The sequence below is a fragment of the Populus euphratica genome, unplaced genomic scaffold, assembly GCF_000495115.2.
Source record: "Populus euphratica unplaced genomic scaffold, PopEup_1.0 scaffold3.1, whole genome shotgun sequence".
In the NCBI taxonomy this organism is placed as follows: domain Eukaryota; kingdom Viridiplantae; phylum Streptophyta; class Magnoliopsida; order Malpighiales; family Salicaceae; genus Populus; species Populus euphratica.
Genome location: NW_011499847.1, coordinates 5885639 through 5904277, shown reverse-complemented (window position 1 = coordinate 5904277; position 18639 = coordinate 5885639). Strand labels below are relative to the sequence as shown.

The 18639-nt window shown below is 36.3% G+C and overlaps 3 protein-coding genes and 1 non-coding gene across 8 annotated transcripts; 3 read left to right on the top strand and 1 right to left on the bottom strand.

The window, feature by feature from the left end:
* Positions 1 to 584: 584 nt before the first annotated feature.
* On the top strand, positions 585 to 9024 carry LOC105110613 (uncharacterized). Its single transcript, XM_011005705.1, has 9 exons — positions 585 to 1182; positions 2222 to 2308; positions 2685 to 2774; positions 3565 to 3645; positions 3816 to 4010; positions 4097 to 6229; positions 7059 to 7205; positions 7607 to 7965; positions 8431 to 9024. The coding sequence occupies exons 1-9, from the start codon at positions 1117 to 1119 to the stop codon at positions 8561 to 8563; spliced, it is 3291 nt and encodes a 1096-aa protein (XP_011004007.1). The 5' UTR covers positions 585 to 1116; the 3' UTR covers positions 8564 to 9024.
* Positions 9025 to 10966: 1942 nt separating this feature from the next.
* Positions 10967 to 11038, top strand: TRNAE-UUC (transfer RNA glutamic acid (anticodon UUC)). The gene has a single exon. It is a non-coding gene; the product is annotated as a tRNA-Glu (tRNA).
* Positions 11039 to 12007: 969 nt separating this feature from the next.
* Positions 12008 to 15314, top strand: LOC105110622 (reactive oxygen species modulator 1-like). Its single transcript, XM_011005714.1, has 3 exons — positions 12008 to 12193; positions 13859 to 13896; positions 14896 to 15314. The coding sequence occupies exons 1-3, from the start codon at positions 12121 to 12123 to the stop codon at positions 15007 to 15009; spliced, it is 225 nt and encodes a 74-aa protein (XP_011004016.1). The 5' UTR covers positions 12008 to 12120; the 3' UTR covers positions 15010 to 15314.
* A 733-nt stretch (positions 15315 to 16047) lies between these two features.
* LOC105110633 (uncharacterized) lies at positions 16048 to 18057 on the bottom strand. 5 transcript variants are annotated; one of them, XM_011005758.1, is made up of 6 exons: positions 17832 to 18057; positions 17531 to 17660; positions 17168 to 17434; positions 16757 to 16814; positions 16298 to 16513; positions 16048 to 16209 (listed from the first exon to the last, which is right to left on the bottom strand). In XM_011005758.1, the coding sequence occupies exons 2-5, from the start codon at positions 17595 to 17597 to the stop codon at positions 16339 to 16341; spliced, it is 567 nt and encodes a 188-aa protein (XP_011004060.1). In that variant the 5' UTR covers positions 17598 to 17660; positions 17832 to 18057; the 3' UTR covers positions 16048 to 16209; positions 16298 to 16338. The 5 variants fall into 5 exon arrangements, with proteins under 5 accessions (XP_011004060.1, XP_011004037.1, XP_011004051.1 ...); XM_011005735.1 differs by having other exon boundaries at positions 16768 to 16814; XM_011005749.1 differs by having other exon boundaries at positions 16048 to 16513.
* Between the last annotated feature and the right edge of the window lie 582 nt (positions 18058 to 18639).

Here is an 18639-nt window from a genome sequence, read left to right as displayed (position 1 = left end):
ATGCAAAAAAACAATCTAACGTCATTCTTTCGTGTAATAACAAATGGGTACTATACAAAATGCCTCCCAGCCCTAAAAACAAAGCCAACTAATTTTGCCAATCAAGGGCAAAATCATAGTCTCATCGTTTAATATATACAGAAAAATATTAATCTCTTTTAACTTTTGTTATAATTAGTTAAAAAGAAAAAAATTACAATTGCCAATGGAAAAATCAAGGTAAAAAACCAGAGAGGATTAATTAACACCCGCTTTTCTGGTAAAGTAGAAGTAGACTAGTAGTTAATTAGCTTTAATCGCAGTGAAAAACGGATAAAAAAGAATAAAAAATGGATAATTCAAATTGACTGTTCATGTAAAATACTGCTTACTAGCAAAGCCTCCAGTACCCTTTCACTTTTTTTTAGTCAATAGAATCCGAGCTTTCACTTTCTCAGACACCAAACAGACAACAAAAAGAAAAAGAAGATGAAAACAAGAACAGTAACTAATAGCATAACTAACATCAATTAGCGGAAAAAAACTAAATGTCAAATTAAATTTGAGGGTTTATCCCACTCCACTTTTTTTGCCATTTCTTTATTCTCTCTCTTCAGTCTTCCCTTGAGCTCCATAAAATAAAATAAAATAAAAGCACTACTCCTCACTTGAGAGAGGAAAAAAAAAGTAGCAAAAAGCTTCTGGTCTCTCTCTTGCACATAGAAACTTCAATTATCAGATGAATATATATATTGCTTTCGTAAATTTTCCCTCACTTTCTCTCTTTATCGAAATAGACACTTAGTTTTATCTTCGAGCTCCAAAATCACTGGACTTCGCTCTTTTTTCTCCTATATTTTATCAGATTGGTTAAGCATTCACCCCATTTATTGTTATGAACTTCAAATTGAAGTTACTCTGAAGTGAAAGAATTTCTGTGAGTTTTGGACCTGATTGAGCTGGTGACTCAGCCATTGAGTGATCTTGATGGTCGAGCTGAGTTGGCTGTGAGTGTGGATTTCTGTTGTTCTTAGGGTTTTCAATTGAATTGGATGGAAGGGTTTGGTTTTTTTGAAAATGGTTAATTTGAAATACTAGATTCTTTTTTTTTTTTGGGTTTTTATTGTTGGGGATTTAATGTTAAGGGGTGATATGGCTTCGGATCTTGGTAGAACTGGACATGTTGAAAGAGACACCGAACAGGTATTTCTTCTAATTTTTTTTTTGTGTTTATCTTTTTATCTTTTTTTTTTTTTATTCTGTTATCGTTTAGTTGAATTTATTCGGATGATTAAGGTGATTTATGAAAATTAATGGTTTAACAGAATTTTTCGTGGGATTAAGAGAAATGCTTATTGTATGTCGACAGTTTCTGGGTCATGGTTAGATAAGGCTTTGTTTGCTTTGTTACATGAATCTGAATGGCTTTGTCAGTGTTGAGGAGAGAGTTTAGAATCCGAATGGTTAAACAACTGTGGGCTGGAATGGTGGTGTTACTCTAGATTTTTCTGCAAAGAAATGCTTTGTTGTTGAGAACTTAATGAAAGGATGAAGGGGCAAGGAATTGGTGGTGGTGGAGCGAGTAGGAAATTAAGAAATGTATCGGTGTTGAAATTAGGACAGGGAGAAGTCAATGCAAATTATGAGGACATTTATCAGAAGATAATTAGTTGACATTGAAGTGAAAAACTTGACTTTCTCATCTCCTGTCCAATCCTAGGTTCTCTTGTAATTTTTTCTTTTGGTATTATAGATGTGATCAGGTTAAGTGTGGTGTGGAAATATATGTCCTAGGAGAGTAATCCAGGTTGGGTTCAAATCTGTTAATCATCTTTATTCAGGCAGTAAAGGAAAAACATATTGATATCCTGAATTTATACTGGTGCTTTTATATTGATTGAGAAGGCTGACGGGTTAGATTGAATCTCTTGCAAAATGAGCTGCTACACTAAGACTTAGATTTGACATCTTCCCAGATGGTTTGCTGTGCTGTGCTTTTAGTCTCTTTTCTCTCTGTCTCTCTAAATTTTTGAAATGATTGTGAAGTGCATTTTTGTTAGACATACTGTTCATTTTCACCCTCCAACCTTGTTCAAATCTGTATGAATCTCTTTGGATTTCTTTTAGCCATTTGAATATGGCATTTACTATTTCACTTTCATTTAGCTTTCTGCTAGTAATATTATGCTTAAGAATGTGCCGGACATGCATAATTTAGGTTCTTGAATGATCTTTACAACAGGCCATCACAGCTTTAAAGAAAGGGGCTTACCTGCTCAAGTATGGAAGAAGGGGAAAGCCAAAGTTCTGTCCATTCCGCCTTTCCAATGTAAGTTTGGTCCAAGTTTTACTAATATTTGTCTCTTGATACATGCACTCCAACCCCCCGCCCTTCTCTTTCATTATCATCATTGCTTTAGTCTGACAATCAGCTCAACAAAAACTAAACCTCCATTATATTGTCCGTGCAAGAAATTTGTAATGTAAGTTAATTTATTTATGAGGTCGGCCCAGTTGGGCAGGGGATTAGGTTTTCTTGTAAGGTGCTGGTACATCTGTCTTCAACAATTTAATCTTTTTTTTTCCCTTTTTTTTCATTTAGGGCGCACCCAGCATGTTCTGATGCATATCGGTCTTTGCCTTATTTTTTTAATTAGATTCTTCCTACTAGAAATTCTAAATGGTTGAATGTGCATTGCTTTCAGGATGAGTCTGTTTTGATATGGTTCTCTGGGAAACAGGAGAAATTTCTCCAACTAATTCACGTATCTAGAATCATATCCGGGCAGCGAACAGTAAGTTCTTGATTTGAAATTATTGTGGTTTACTTAGATACTCTTCCTTGAATTTGACATTATTTATAGACTGCAGCTACATGCAGACTGCTTGTTATAATTTTTAGAGCTACCTGTGAATCTAATGTTGTTACTCTTGCTTCTCTCTCTTTTCTTCCTTTGAAAGCCCTTTGATTTAATTAGAGCATTATTAGAATGTATAGGGAACTTTCTAAATGCAATATTACTTGTTGTCAAGAACTTATCCTGGTTGACATAGAGCTGGCTATGGTGCTCCAATAATAAACTATTGCATCTTTAATCCACATATGCAAATGCTCACTCAGAGTAATTTTTTTTTTATTTTTCATTGATTTTGTCCATAAAACATCATTACCTAGTGCTGGTCCAAATAAAATGGAGTCCCATTAGGGTGATCTGCAAGTGGCCCCATCTTCCACTATATCTGCCTGAAATAACCTTGAGGTTAAGGCATGCACTTCATGGTTCAGGATTCTTGCCATTGCACCAGAGAAGAAGCCCCTTTTGCTATATTTTGCCAAACTAGTGCCCCCTTTAAGTATTCTCCTTTTTAACTTTCTCCCCACTTGGTGCACCACAACCAGTCAGCTATGCTTTTCAACCAGGATCATCTGTTGCAGTATCATGACAATTCCTTCTACAAATTTTATTCCCATGCAATTGTTTGTGTTAGAATAGTTTGTTTCCAAATTTCATATATGCCTTCATGAATCCACAAAAGAATTCCTCCTCTTGTTTTGTACTGATTAACATGGTCCATTTTTTCCAGCCAATCTTTCAAAGGTATCCACGCCCTGAGAAGGAGTATCAGTCGTTTTCTCTTATTTATAATGACAGATCACTGGATTTGGTAAGAATTTGTTTGCTGTCGTCACTCTTCTATTTATGAGTTAATTTCTACTCCTATTTATCCATTTGATCGTTACCGTGACTTACCTGTCATGACAGGTAGGAACATTTTTAAACAGCTTTTTAGTTTTGAATTTATTGTAAATCTGATGATGTGATCTTTCTTACCAGATTTGCAAGGACAAAGACGAAGCTGAGGTATGGTTTAGTGGTTTAAAAGCATTAATTTCACGCAGTCATAACCGAAAATGGAGAACGGAATCAAGGAGTGATGGAATTCCATCTGAGGCAAACAGCCCTAGGACGTATACTCGCAGAAGCTCCCCTCTGAATTCTCCATTTGGTAGTAATGACGGTTCGCAGAAGGTACACTTCTCTACTTTACATCTTCCCTGTGCGCACCCAACTTCAATTTGTTGATGACGCAAGGGATATTCTTTACCTTTATTCAGGATGCAGATCACCACCGCCTTCATAGTCCATACGAAAGTCCCCCCAAGAATGGTTTGGATAAAGCATTTTCTGATGTGGTATTATATGCTGTTCCCCCAAAAGGTATTTTCCCTTCAGACTCTGCTAGTGGTTCAGTACATTCTTTATCATCTGGAGGCTCGGACAGTGTACATGGTCATATGAAGGCAATGGCAATGGATGCTTTTAGAGTTAGCCTATCAAGTGCTGTTAGCTCATTGAGCCAAGGTTCTGGTCATGATGATGGTGGTGCGTTGGGGGATGTTTTCATTTGGGGTGAAGGAACGGGGGATGGTGTGCTAGGCGGTGGAACTCATAGAGCTGGAAGTTATTTTGGTGTAAAAATGGATTCTTTGTTTCCTAAAGCTCTGGAATCTGCAGTTGTACTTGATGTCCAGAACATTGCCTGTGGTGGACATCATGCAGCCTTAGTGACCAAGCAAGGAGAGATTTTCTCCTGGGGTGAGGAATCTGGGGGCAGGCTTGGGCATGGTGTAGATTCTGATGTTTTGCATCCTAAACTTATTGAAGCCCTCAGTAATACAAATATTGAGCTCGTAGCATGTGGGGAGTACCACACATGTGCTGTAACACTTTCTGGTGATCTGTACACATGGGGTGATGGAACTTATAATTTTGGTCTTTTAGGACATGGAAACGAGGTGAGTCACTGGGTTCCAAAAAGAGTGAATGGACCCTTGGAAGGCATACATGTCTCTTCCATCTCTTGTGGACCCTGGCATACTGCAGTGGTGACCTCTGCTGGGCAACTATTCACTTTCGGTGATGGCACATTTGGTGTTCTGGGTCATGGAGATCGAAAAAGCATTTCATTACCAAGGGAAGTGGAATCTCTTAAGGGGCTCCGCACTGTTCAGGCTGCCTGTGGTGTTTGGCATACTGCTGCAGTTGTAGAAGTCATGGTTGGAAATTCAAGTTCCAGCAATTGCTCTTCAGGGAAACTGTTTACCTGGGGCGATGGAGATAAAGGACGACTTGGGCATGGTGACAAGGAAGCAAAGTTGGTTCCTACATGTGTTGCTGCTCTTGTTGACCCCAATTTTTGCCAAGTTGCATGTGGACATAGTCTGACAGTTGCACGAACCACCTCTGGCCATGTGTATACAATGGGCAGTCCTGTTTATGGTCAGCTGGGCAATCCACTAGCTGACGGAAAGCTCCCAACTCGTGTTGAAGGAAAAGTCTCCAAGAGTTTTGTTGAGGAAATTGCTTGTGGGGCTTATCATGTTGCAGTCTTAACTTCAAAAACTGAAGTTTACACCTGGGGCAAGGGAGCAAATGGAAGACTAGGCCATGGGGATACAGATGATAGAAATTCCCCATCATTGGTGGAAGCCCTGAAAGACAAACAAGTAAAAAGTATTGCTTGTGGTACTAGTTTTACTGCAGCTATCTGCCTTCATAAGTGGGTCTCTGGTGTTGATCAGTCTATGTGTTCTGGCTGCCGCCTACCACTTAATTTCGCAAGGAAGCGGCATAATTGTTATAATTGTGGACTTGTTTATTGTCATTCATGCAGCAGCAAGAAGTCTCTCAAGGCTTCAATGGCACCAAATCCAAACAAAGCTTATCGTGTCTGTGATAATTGCTATAACAAACTAAGAAAAGCAATTGAGACTGATGCTTCTTCTCAATCTTCTGTGAGTAGGAGAGGCAGTGTCAATCAAGGGCCAAGCGAGTTTATTGATAAAGATGAGAAGTTGGACTTCAGGTCTCGTGCACAACTAGCTAGATTTTCATCAATGGAATCCTTGAAGCAAGCAGAAAGCCGATCCAAGAGAAACAAAAAACTTGAATTCAATAGCAGCAGGGTGTCACCTGTTCCAAATGGAGGCTCCCAGTGGGGAGCACTTAATATTTCTAAATCTTTTAATCCTATGTTTGGTTCATCAAAGAAGTTTTTTTCTGCTTCTGTTCCTGGATCAAGAATTGTTTCTCGAGCAACATCACCAATATCTAGACGACCTAGCCCCACACGATCAACAACGCCGACCCCAACTCTGGGTGGACTCACCTCACCAAAAATTGTTGTGGATGATGCTAAAAGGAAAAATGAGAGCCTTAACCAAGAAGTTATTAAATTAAGAGCACAGGTATGTACTTTCATTCTTTTCAATCACATATCCATGTAATTTAATTAATTCCGAGGACTTTTCTTCTATTTTTCCTTCAAAAATTGGTGAAGCATTCTGGAAGTGTATGAAAGTACATATGACAAAGTGCACTAGTTTCAGTATAACCTTTTTATTTATGGTTTGTTTGTGGTAACCATATGCACTAGTTTCAGTATAACCTTTTTCATTCATGGTTTGTGCTAACCATATGTACTAGATACTGTTTGAAAACACAAAGGATTGCGTGTTTCAGTTTTATATTTTTCTCAATAGCTGATAATCATCAAAATGGCACAACTTTTTTAGTTAAGCATACTCTGTTTACTGCATTCATTTTCTGCCCGGCTCTGTATTGCTGAACCTCAAATCTCCATCCAACTTTATGCCATTGTGTAGTGAATAACTTGGCTATGTGTTCTTTATCACTGTTGAAGGCCAAGAAAGACAAACAAGTAACATGAAATGCTAGTGGTTTTAATTTCACTGCAGCTACCTGCCTGTATAAGTGATCTCTGATGTTGATCAGTCTATGTTTCTCGAAGCTACCTGCCATTTGATTTCAAAAGGAAACATAGTATATAATTGCAGACTAGTTTATGGTCATTCATACAACAGGCATGACAGGGATTGACTTGGCTGTTTCTGTTGTGACTAGATTATCAGCCATTAAAATTTAAAATCCTAATTATGATATTTTGGAATTTCTGCCTGAGAGCACCTAAGATTAAAACCTCTGGTATTTCAGTGTTTTCATGTGCTTGGTTATTTCGCTTGTTCATTATTATACCTTATTGAAATGGTCTCTCAGGTGGAAAGTCTTAATCGAAAAGCCCAGCTTCAAGAAGTTGAGCTGGAAAGAACAACCATAGGGCTGAAGGAAGCAATAGCCATTGCTGGAGAAGAGACTGCTAAATGCAAAGCAGCAAAAGAAGTGATCAAGTCTCTTACTGCACAAGTAAGATGGATTTCATCTTCATCAGTATGATTGACTATGGATTGCTTAAACATACCTAGATTTTCTTTTACTTGGTTTATGCTCTCTTTGTTGTTTTTAATCGGGTTTTCTCATTTCCTAGTTGTAGAAATTAACCTTTCTTTATAGGAGCTCATGGAATGCAACTTTGAACCCATGAAAATGAAGATAAATGCTGTTTGGAAAATATCGATCTGAAAATTGAATACTTGCATGCTTTGCTTTATCATAACTAGCATGAAAACAATTGTCTATTGTACTTGCAACAAGAAGTAGTTTGACAATGCTCAGTTGGATAGTTGCTAATCATGCCCGCTTGTAGCAACTTTATGTTAATGATGCATCTTTTGCTGATGATTAATTTTGTTTTATATGCTTAATAGTTAAAAGACATGGCTGAAAGACTACCTGTGGGAATGGGCCGAAGCATCAAATCACCTTTGTTTACTTCATTTGGATCCAGTCCTACTTCCAACGATGTTTCTGCTATTGACCGTTTGAATGGTCAAATCACATGCCAAGAACCAGACACAAATGGATTGCATAACCAGTTCACCAGCAACCGCATTGCAGGTCACAACAAACAAGGCCATTTGGAAGCAACAACAAAAAATGGAAGCAGAACCAAAGAAGGTGAATTGCGACATGAAGCTGAATGGGTCGAGCAAGATGAGCCTGGTGTATATATAACACTCACCTCCCAACCTGGAGGTATTAAGGATCTCAAGCGAGTGCGATTCAGGTGCGTTGTTCTCAGGCCAGTTTGGCTATCCAAATCTTACCCAAATGTCTCTGATCAATTAGATTGTATAGTCAGTGGTTACATGCCCAGGCTCACATCTCTAATAGCATATTGCGCATTTGTCTCTATTAAATTCTAACTTGCCATAAAGCAGGTTCTTATTTTAGTGCGGTTGCTTAATTAAGCTTCCGCCTTCAACTTGAAAACAACTTTGATAGCAGTCTCATCCCACAATTGAGTTGTGATGGAAAGACATTAGACAATTTTTGGTCCTATCAACCTTGCATTCTTTTCTTGCATATGCCATGGAACAAATCTGGAGGTCTTCATGTTTTTGTTTTTTGATAAAAATCATAACCATACAGTTTCCCAGTAATTTGTGACATCTTAATTGAGTTCTAGAAATGAATTTGGTCATGGTTCCAGTGGTGCAATTTTAAATTGTGATCAAATTTATAAATGCAGTCGAAAGCGGTTCACTGAGAAACAAGCGGAACAATGGTGGACAGAAAATAGGGCAAGGGTATATGAACAGTACAATGTGCGTATGATTGACAAGTCAAGCGTTGGTGTTGGGAGCGAGGATTTGACTCATTAGCATGCACAAACAATCTCTGTAGATGAAACCCAGATTGTTTTCCAGTTCTGCGCTTCACCTAAAGGATGGGCATCTCCACGCTAATTAGATTTGTCTTCCATCCTTCTAATGAGTTTAGAAAAGCAAGCAGCAAGTATTGGTGTAAGAGGGAGCTCTTGAAAAGTTTGTTTCTGTCATTTTTTTAGTCCTTTTCCACTGTGTTTTGAATTTTTTCATGTTTCCAATTTTTTCCCTATATGTACGTTGTTTGGGGAGTTGACGTTGAGAAATGTAAATTCTTATTAGGTTGCTGCTCATGTTTAAGAAAAAAAGCAGATGCCATGTAAATTCATAAGAGAACGTACTACAGGAATTTTCTTTTAACTGGTTCATGAATTCAGCTCAGGTTTGTTGCTAGTAGATGCCATGCACATTCTTATTTGGATGTCTCTTCAGATTTGTCTTATTTGAGTTCAAGTTTCGAAGAATCTAAGATCACGATTTATTGTAAGTCTCAAATATATCACTAATGAGATTGATGAAACTAATTCACCCTAAATTTGAGTTTGAGCTTCTGGGCACGCTTATCCTTTTTGTTATTTTCTTATTATAAACTTTGTTACCTGCACTCTTCAGTTTTATCCAAGAGTACTCTTGTCCGGTGCTATATACTTGGACGTGGTTGCTAAATCTTTGCCATTGCGCCTTTTATCACTCAATCAAGTCCGTCTCAACTGTAACTTGAAAGGTTGAGATTTTGGATTCTAGAGATGCTAGCAGGCAAGAAAGGTCCGTCCGATGACCACCAATCATCCCTGGAAATTGCCGTTAGCCATCTTTACTGGCAATAAATGGATATCTTCGCGGACCTTTCCATCTTTCTATTCTAATGCAAGAAACTAGAATTTCCATTTCTGAGTCTCCTCCCTCTAATTCATCTTCTCGTTCTATGTGGTCTTACCCTGAAAGTCTTCATAAGCCAATCACATTTTATCGTGGCCACAGCATGTCCAAGCCCAATTATCAGCCCACAACCATATCCTAACACATATCCGAGGGTTGATCATCTACAGGACTTGAAGGTACTGACGGGGATGGCAAAGCCCCTCGATTTTCACATTTCTTCCCGCACAAACCTGGGTTCCCTCGTATGAATCGTTCAGAAATGTGTCAAACTGCTTCCGTTGTGGTATGGGTCCGCTAAGGTGGTTGTGAGAGACATTGAATACAGCAGGGAAATTAAGTTGCACCATTCGTTTAGGAATCTCTCCTGGGAGATTGTTTTGAGAAAGGTCCAATGATTCGAGCTGTGGAATATACCTCCTTCAAATTTGTTGAAGGAAAGATCAATGGCCATGAAGAAATCTAAGATATTGCCAAACTCTTGTTCTGTACCTTTGTTTATCGTTGAGATCTTGTACGTATATGCTGATTGATTTGCTTCTGCTTTCTTCGTTTCTATCCATTTGAGGATGTAGTGAGGTGACCAGAAAAATTATTTCGAGAAAGGTTAATGATGTGCAACTTCTGAAACTCAACTCTGTTTCGTCACACTTCGGTATTATTACGCCATGGAACTGGTTAGATGTCGAGAGGAGAACCTTCAGATTCAGAAGTACTCTTAACCAGAAAGGAAAAACATCATTGATCCGATTGTTTCCAAGATCTTTAAACTTTACCCGTTGTTATCGTATAATAATTATAAAAACAGATTTGAAATGTTTATTGTACCTATCATTATATTATTCTTTTCTCTTTCTAATACATCCCCGATAAAATTATCAAAATATAATTCTTTTATTTTTTTATCAATTCAAAAGTCTAGAACTAATGAGTTATGTATCCATCTTACATGTAAACACCTCTCTTTTCTCATTAATTTTGAACATAAGATAGTTTTTCTCTCGTATATAAACCTAACAAATCTCCTTTTATATAAATGTCTGGAATATTTGAACATGATATCCGGAACTAAGTGGAGCTTAGCTTCCATGCTCACTCATGAGAACCCGACAGAGCGATGAGAGCCCACCCACAATTATCACTAATCCAAAACCAAACCCTTAACTCTGATACCAGTTTGTTAGGGAGTTGTATAGGTTCGGGAAGATGCATTTACCTCCATGTTTATACTGGTCTGCAAGCACAGAAGCTCACATAGAAACCACCTGTAATCCAAAAATCTAGAGCAGTGCGTTATAGATACGTTTTATACAGAGGCATCTCTTTCTTTTTTTTCATTCCTTTTCAATGTTGGATAGTCACCATTCATATATATGTTCACCCAGAATTTAATAAACAAAATAGAAGAAGATAAAGATGAATCTTAAGGATATAGTTGATGACTAGCTGGCAAGAATGGTAATGCGTAGATTCAATTTAATAAAATATTATATAACAATAAATAGAGATTACCTAAACAAATCCGTTGTCGTCCAGCGGTTAGGATATCTGGCTTTCCCCCAGGAGACCCGGGTTCGATTCCCGGCAACGGAATCTTTTATTTTGAGAGATTTGTAGGAAGGGCAGTGTTTTTTTAACAATTAAAAAAAAAAAATCAAAATTTTCAATTAAAAAACAGGAAGGGCAGTGGTTTTTTAACAATTAATTAAGAAAAAAATCAAAATTTTCAATTAAAAAACACAACCGCATTTATTTGAAGAATTCAAACAAGGCCACGAACCTGTACAAAAAGCCGCAGCTGGAAAATACAAAATGATTACAAGTTCAACATGCCAAAAGCTAGCAAGACCAGTACAAAACCTTCTTTTCATGTAACACTCTTTGCACACGTGTACAAACATTATAGTACACAATGATACTTTTTACTTCTATTTTCGCAAGAAATATGTGATTTCTTTCATGATAACATATGATATGAAAAATATATATTGGTAAATAAATTTATGTGAATTTTTTAATAATTCTATTTTCAATATATATATATATATGCAACAAATACACATACACTAGCTACTAACACTATATTTAATCAGGATTTATTTATACATTTTAAAAATGCATAAAATAATTTAATTCTAAACTATATATCAGGCTTTACACAAAACTATTCAGATTTTAAAAACCAAACATTTTAACTTAATAAATACTTAAAATATTTACTTATAGATAATTCAAATCAATTTGTTGAAAATTATAAACGTGTTATGGATATATTATTAAATTGACACTCATTTCCTTTTACTTTATTTATTTATCAATTTGTTTTCTCTCTTTATTTACTCTTCATTTGTTTCTTTTTATTTTATATCACATTATTACCATGATTAAACCTTATCAATAATAAAAAAAAATTCTTTTTCTTTCTATTCTATATCATCTATAAATTTAAATTTTACTTCATTTATAAGATTAAAGCAATTCAAAACAATTATATTGAAAAAAATATTATTTAATAGCTGAATAATATAGTACGATCATATGATAAAAAAAAAAACAAAAAAAAAACATATATAAACATAGTCACCACTGAATACAAAGTCGTTTCCAAACCTCAAGAAGGTTTCACTCTCAGTCAATCAAATACTTACATTAACACGAACTCTCGCAATCCTGAAATGGCGAGGGATACTTGTCTGGCTCGTGTAACAGCTGGCGTTGCGGTTGGAGGTGCTATTGGTGGCGCCGTAGGTGAGTTCTTACATCATAAACCCTAAAACATATTCTTGTTCTGTTTTTGATTAATATAAGTTTTTCTTGTTATCGGCGTATTGTTTCTTATGGGGACTTTAATGCCCCTAATTTGTTGTTATTTTCAATTTCTAAAGTCTATCTTTATATCTTATCATACAAACACACAAAACCCGTGAAGCCAATTGAATTAAATTAAGGCATCGCAACCCTGTTAAAATTTTTAATATTTGGACTACCATCTGTGTTATTGCTTGATTTTGGGAAGGAGGATTGAGGAACTGTTTCCTGATAATGTGTGCAAAAGTTGATTTTAATGTCATTTGTTTCACTATTCTCTGGAATGTTTTAGTGAGAGAAATCGCGCATCAGAAGATGTAGACTGGTTTTAGGTGTACTATAAAGGGCATGATTTTAATGAAAAGACTGGTTTTAAGACACTGAAAGCTGCGATCGAGAGGACTTGTGATTTCAGGAGTTGTGCAGATGAGTTTTTGTTACAAGATGGTATTGGATGGAAGTCATGGGATAGTTTGCAAAATGGGGGCGCCCTTGATGATATTCCCAGCTGCCTAATAGTGGTGGCTTTCTTGATTCGAAATTGGGAGGCTCCCGTGTTCTTCAATTGAGGCTTGACAAGTGTAGCTAAAATAGCATGGTTAATTTTTGTTGGCTTTACCCGTGCAAAGTCTCTAGAAGTGCTTGTGAGTTGGGAGGAAACACCAATAGCCTAACCAACAAAGGCTAGAAAGAAGTAAGAATGGAGCTGGAACAAGGATGGTTTAAACTAAAAGGCTATAAGAACCTCAAGTTTTGATGCATACTGTAGAATTTCACCAAAAGTTCCCTTTAGCTCATGTTCACAACCTATCTATTCTAGGGAGATTCTTTGTCACTGAGACAACTTTGCTATTAGTAAAGGTGACTACTTAGTCATTAAGCAAAAAAAAATATAATAAATAATCTAAGATGCTGCATCATCTCCTTAGTCATTAAGCAAAATGAATATAATAATATATTAGCAAGCTCCTGCATTAGGTTGTTCTGAAGGAACTGGAAGAAATAAATCTGGACTAGAGTTGGTTGAATAGAACTGTGACTGAAGTCTTTTAATTATACAATACCTGGAAAGAATCATAAGGAAGCAACAATTCCATACTGAACTTAAGAAGATAATCGAGAGAAATAAAATAGCTAGATTGTAGCTTAAGTTTTAAATTTCTATTTCTAGGGATACTTGTAGCAAACAATTCAGTGTAAACATTATATACTGTAACTATAGGGTTATTGTGGTGTGACCTGCCTGCTGAGGGCAGACACATGTTCTAGAAAGATGAAAAACGTTGTGGAAAAGCTTTAGTTCACTGGTGCAAGTTAAAAGTGTGCACTTGTATGCTTTACATTATGGAACTTTAACTATCTTGGTGTTTGCTTTTTTCACACCATTATCATCATCATTATACCTTTGGAATTCCCCCTTAAGCCATGACCATTGATTTCCTTGTGGATATGCTGAAAAGAAATATATTAACTAGTGGACAATCTTAATAAGATAGTTTCAATTCATACAGATTCTGTCCTATATATTTATCCTTTTGGTTCACTGTCGAAACTATAGTTTGGTTTGCTTCAACTATTCATCTGATATATGTAATTTCTCTGCAGGTGCTGTTTATGGAACATATGAGGCAGTCAGGTATAAGGTAGATCGTCTGACCTGATACCAAAATTCACTCTTTAAGTGTTGAGAACTTGTTAAATGTGCTTTTGACCACTCATTTTTTCTTTACTGAAATAGAAATTATGTACCCTGATGTTGTCCTTTTCTTTTGAAATATAATCTGAGTGGATGAGATTTTCTATGTAACTTAGATAATATTTGAGAGTATAATAGCGGTTGTTTTTCAAAGTTATTTTCACTTGAAAATACATGAAAATAATATATTTTTTTTTAAAAAAATATTTTTAACATCAACACATCAAAACGATCTAAAAACATGCAAAAAAAACTCTTTTCAAAAAATCACAAAATGTGGTTTCAACCACAAAAACAAACAACCCCTAATTTGTTTGCATATTGTGCATGCTAACTTAAATTAGATTTTTTTAAGTATACTTGTACTATTAGAAAGAGATGGAACATCAACTTGAAACTTGAATTTTATGACCATCGCTTCCCTTAAGTTCATGTTTCCATGTATGTATGTTCCTTTTCTCTACTTGCATCCCCTTCATCCCCTGCCATAAACTATGAATTAAAACAGGAAGTCAGAAACTGCCAAAAGACAGTGGTGTGCCCTGGTTTTTGTGACACTCATTTTGCTGTTCCAGTCGGGTTAGAGGTTTTAATCAGCCCTGGGATGCTTAGAAAGATCCGTTGCCTGGTGCCTCCACTGGTGCTGGGTGTCTGTTTGCATTCCAGGGTGGATTTTGTGAAACCCACAGCCCTCAAAGGCCGTTGATAGCGACTAGTGGTGTCATACGGTACTGGCTGCCTTAAAAAAGATTCCCCACTGCCCAGTTAGTGAACAATCCATGTTAACTGCCAATTCTTTAGATTAAAATACCATTTGATTTATTTGTGCAGGTCATCTTGTTTTAGATATGCTGTATTAAAGGAATTTAAATGTAAAACAACCTGTTTTTCTTTGCATTCCCTCGTAAGTGTTCATTAGTTAATTATTTAGTTTGGAAAAATGCAGGTGCCAGGACTTTTGAAGATCAGATACATTGGACAAACCACACTTGGTAGTGCAGCCATTTTTGGTCTCTTCCTGGGCGCCGGGAGCTTGATACATTGTGGGAAGTCATATTGATTTGTACTAAAAGCATGAACAAATTCGCTTCGTTCTTGTCACAAGGATATGTGGTTCAACTTCGTTTACCTTCGAGCTGATGGATGCAACTTGTGGTGGCGAGTAGTTCTCTCTTTCAACATAAAATTTCCGATATGATGTTTGGGGTTTCAGAAGCAGCTTAACAAGTAGTCTTGTGAAATTTCTTGGTTATTGCCATTTTCATAGGTGTCCGACACCTTGATGTTTGCTTTGTTTATTTATTTTTTTCCCTCGTAGTCGTTTTCTTTTCTTATATTCGAAACTGCCCTTTCCATTTCCATTAAGATAGCGGCACTCGTTGTCTCCACAGGCCTATCCATAATTTGATTTACATGGCCAAAGCGGTATCAGCATTTGTCTTTTATAGGTTAGAAGAAAGAAAATGAAGACAGATCAGCAGCAAAGGTGTGGGAGCTGATCCCACCACGGGCTCGTCCTTGTGTTCGTGGTTTTTCATCGGCTTAGCACTTACCGGTGAAGAAATGACTGTTGGATTCTTTGCCAAGCTCAAGCTGCGTAAGAGGTCCTTTTTTAGCTATTCTATAGAGCAATGGGAGTCAACAGGTTGTAGGCTCAAATCCTGAAATTACAACCTTTTGATACTGTTGAGCTACGATGACGAATTCCGTGACCTCAATGTGCCTACTTATATAGTGAATACAAAAGCAAATGCTAGGTATTTTTTTCTTTTTTGTTTGATGGTGAAAATACTCTCGGACCAGTTCATGGATCAATTGAGATTGAAGCCCTCCTCAAGGGATCTTTAAAAGCGCACTCGATCTAGTATAATTATAAAAATCTAATTAATTCTTCTAGAAATTTATCCCAAAATTTGAACCAAGAAAACAAAAAAGAAAGCAAACCTTCTTATCACTAGATCAACCCTCTCTAGGGTTAAATGCGCGATGTTATATACTTTCGAAAGTATAGCAAGCACCGAATGTACCAAGCAAACATAAACAGGAAAAAATTGATACACGTCCAAATATGAAGTAGATTTCATCATGGGACGAGGGCTGAAGTAAAACAGATTGCTTTTGCATAGTCCTGGCAATCCAAAATGTCAAAAGTACTTGATTATTAGTCCAGTTTTAAGTCTTCGTTATTGAACGGATAATACAGCCACCAACCGAAACCGACTCTGATTACCATTGTCTCTTGCAGAAAAGAACCAAACAGCTATCATGGAGAAAAAGAACACAGATCATTAATCTGTTCCAAGAAACGGTTGAAAACAGTAATTCTAGATTACATCTCGACGACATACAAGGGAGGGAATAAGTCACTTTCAAACATCACTTTCTGGCTTCAGCTCATATTCAACAGCTTCAAATTGCCATGAAAACGGAGAGCATGGTGGAGAGTCCCAGTGAATAGGAGAGCATGGAGGAGAGTGCCACTGAGTTGAAGACTCAAACAAATCAGAAAACACAGGTATCGCCAATTCTTTCTGTTCCGGATAGAAGCGGCTAACAGGATCAGTCTACAGGATAGGAAAAAAAAAGCATATCAGCAAAAAATACAAAACGCTGATCTTGATGAGGCAACTATGCAGAACAGGTCCGATTCTATCAATTCTCTGAGAAAGAATAGACAATCTTAACAGTTCACCGATAGTTAGCTCGATACAATACGTATAACATCCTCAACATTGAATGATCATATATTGATCTTTGCAAAAGCAAAACCATTTCTAGATCTCTTATACGAGGGCAATCAACTTAACATAAGGACAACCTTCACCTGCTTAACCTCGGGATTTTCATCAGAAGATGATACTGAATCTGCAGACAAACAAAAAAAAAGTTCAGAAAAAAAAAACCGGGATAAATCTCAAAATCAACTACAGTTGAAGAATATGGCTTTAGAATAAAATAGATACATAGCTGAGTCAGTTTACTAAGAAAAAACCACTTAATGCTTTCAACCACATAAAATTGATGAACACATTTAACCAACGACCTCGAATACTATAGAGTAACCATTATATTCAAAAAGGGGAAATAAATATAGAAACTACAAGCACAGAACTTTCGCACTTTGTTTTTTTTTGGTGGGAAGAACTTTCACACGGTTGAAAACTGAAATGAAATTGAGCAAATGTTCATGATGATTGTGCATATCGTAATATAGTTACCATGCCCAGGAAGGACCAGGTCCAGGAAAGAAGAAATCAATGTGGCCTCCTTTTCCTCAATGCATTTACTGTGATCGTGTAAAAATCTTTCCTCGGCTACATTATTGATCTCTTCCTTTTGCACATTCTTTTTCCGAGAAGATGTTTCTTGACGAACAACTGCTTTGTTTGTAATATCATCGAGTGCCTTTCGATTTCCCAACGCAAATCCTCCACTTTTTTTCGTCGCTGTTTTAGATTTCTTGACAGTTCCATCAAAACCAACCTCTACAAAAAGAAGAAAAAAAAGAAAATTATTCCTCAACCTAGGATACAAAAATCATACAAGTTGTAATGTAATAACAAAAAACATCCGAGGAATACTTTTGCGACTGACACCCAAATTCTCATCCTGGATTATCAGGGGCGTCTGCGTCACACGGGTAGTCATTGCCCTAGTCTTTCTTTTTCTTCCAAATGCCCAAGCGAAGTCACAAAATCAAGATACCAGTTTCTGCATTCCAATATTCTAATTAAAAAAAATTGAAATTACACTTTCAAGAACACAAGAACATATATTTATGTCGTGAAATCCACAACAATCATGGAAATCAAAGAAATAAGCCATAAAAGAAAAACAGAAACCCATTAATGCCCATCAAGTAATTTTTAAGTATAATAGTACCTTTAATGCGAATCGGTAGAAATTAGCCTCTAAAGTGCAGGTTGAAGAGAAAGTTGGCGCTGTCTTGGGAGTTTGAATAGGAATGGGGGAAATTCCGGTTCCTAGGGGTCTGTTTGGGAAGGGGATTTACTAGTGTTGTTGTTTGGGGTTAAGTGCTTCCGCTCCTCGGCTCAGGATACCCTACCTTTTACTTACCATGTGACCCAATCTCCAGCCATTTTTCCAATTGAATAATGCTATTTATCTGAAATGAGATTTTTTTTTAAAAAAAAGTTATCAATCTTTTCAATGTTGATGTTAAGTGGATCCCTTATTTGTCAACCACATTTATAACTAATACTATTAAAAAACTCTATATGAACCTTATGATAATAACATTGTTCCTTCTTATTTTAGAACCATTTAATATATAATACACACGCATTCAATACTTGAATTGGTTTTTTCTTTCAATTGTTATAATTAGAAAAGAAATAAGAGAGATTTTACTCTTAAATTGGTTACACGTGCAACACAAAAAAAAAATGTAATCATGTATACAAAAAAAATGTAATCATGTTTATTAAAATACATAAAAAAAAAAATGTAATCATGTATACAAAACAAATGTAATCATGTTTATTAAAATACATAATTTTTTTTAATTTATCAAAAATTCGATGGAATCTCTTTTAAAAAATAATATATCAAGTTATTAATAAGAACTTGTTACACATCTAATTCACAATTTTTCTTTTAAGATCTTAGATCTTGGATCTTAACCTTATCAATGATATTTATTATTATTATTATTATTATTATTATTATT

Coding starts and splice junctions, on each gene's coding strand:
- LOC105110613 (XM_011005705.1), top strand. CDS start 1,117: ATGTTAAGGGGTGATATGGCTTCGGATCTTGGTAGAACTGGACATGTT. Junction 6,230..7,058: donor TTATTAAATTAAGAGCACAG/GTATGTACTTTC, acceptor ATGGTCTCTCAG/GTGGAAAGTCTTAATCGAAA. Junction 7,966..8,430: donor CTCAAGCGAGTGCGATTCAG/GTGCGTTGTTCT, acceptor TTATAAATGCAG/TCGAAAGCGGTTCACTGAGA.
- LOC105110622 (XM_011005714.1), top strand. CDS start 12,121: ATGGCGAGGGATACTTGTCTGGCTCGTGTAACAGCTGGCGTTGCGGTT. Junction 12,194..13,858: donor TGCTATTGGTGGCGCCGTAG/GTGAGTTCTTAC, acceptor ATTTCTCTGCAG/GTGCTGTTTATGGAACATAT. Junction 13,897..14,895: donor ATGAGGCAGTCAGGTATAAG/GTAGATCGTCTG, acceptor GGAAAAATGCAG/GTGCCAGGACTTTTGAAGAT.
- LOC105110633 (XM_011005726.1), bottom strand. CDS start 17,597: ATGACTACCCGTGTGACGCAGACGCCCCTGATAATCCAGGATGAGAAT. Junction 16,815..17,167: donor CCTGGTCCTTCCTGGGCATG/GTAACTATATTA, acceptor GTTTGTCTGCAG/ATTCAGTATCATCTTCTGAT. Junction 16,514..16,767: donor CCGAGGTTAAGCAGGTGAAG/GTTGTCCTTATG, acceptor CCTATCCTGTAG/ACTGATCCTGTTAGCCGCTT.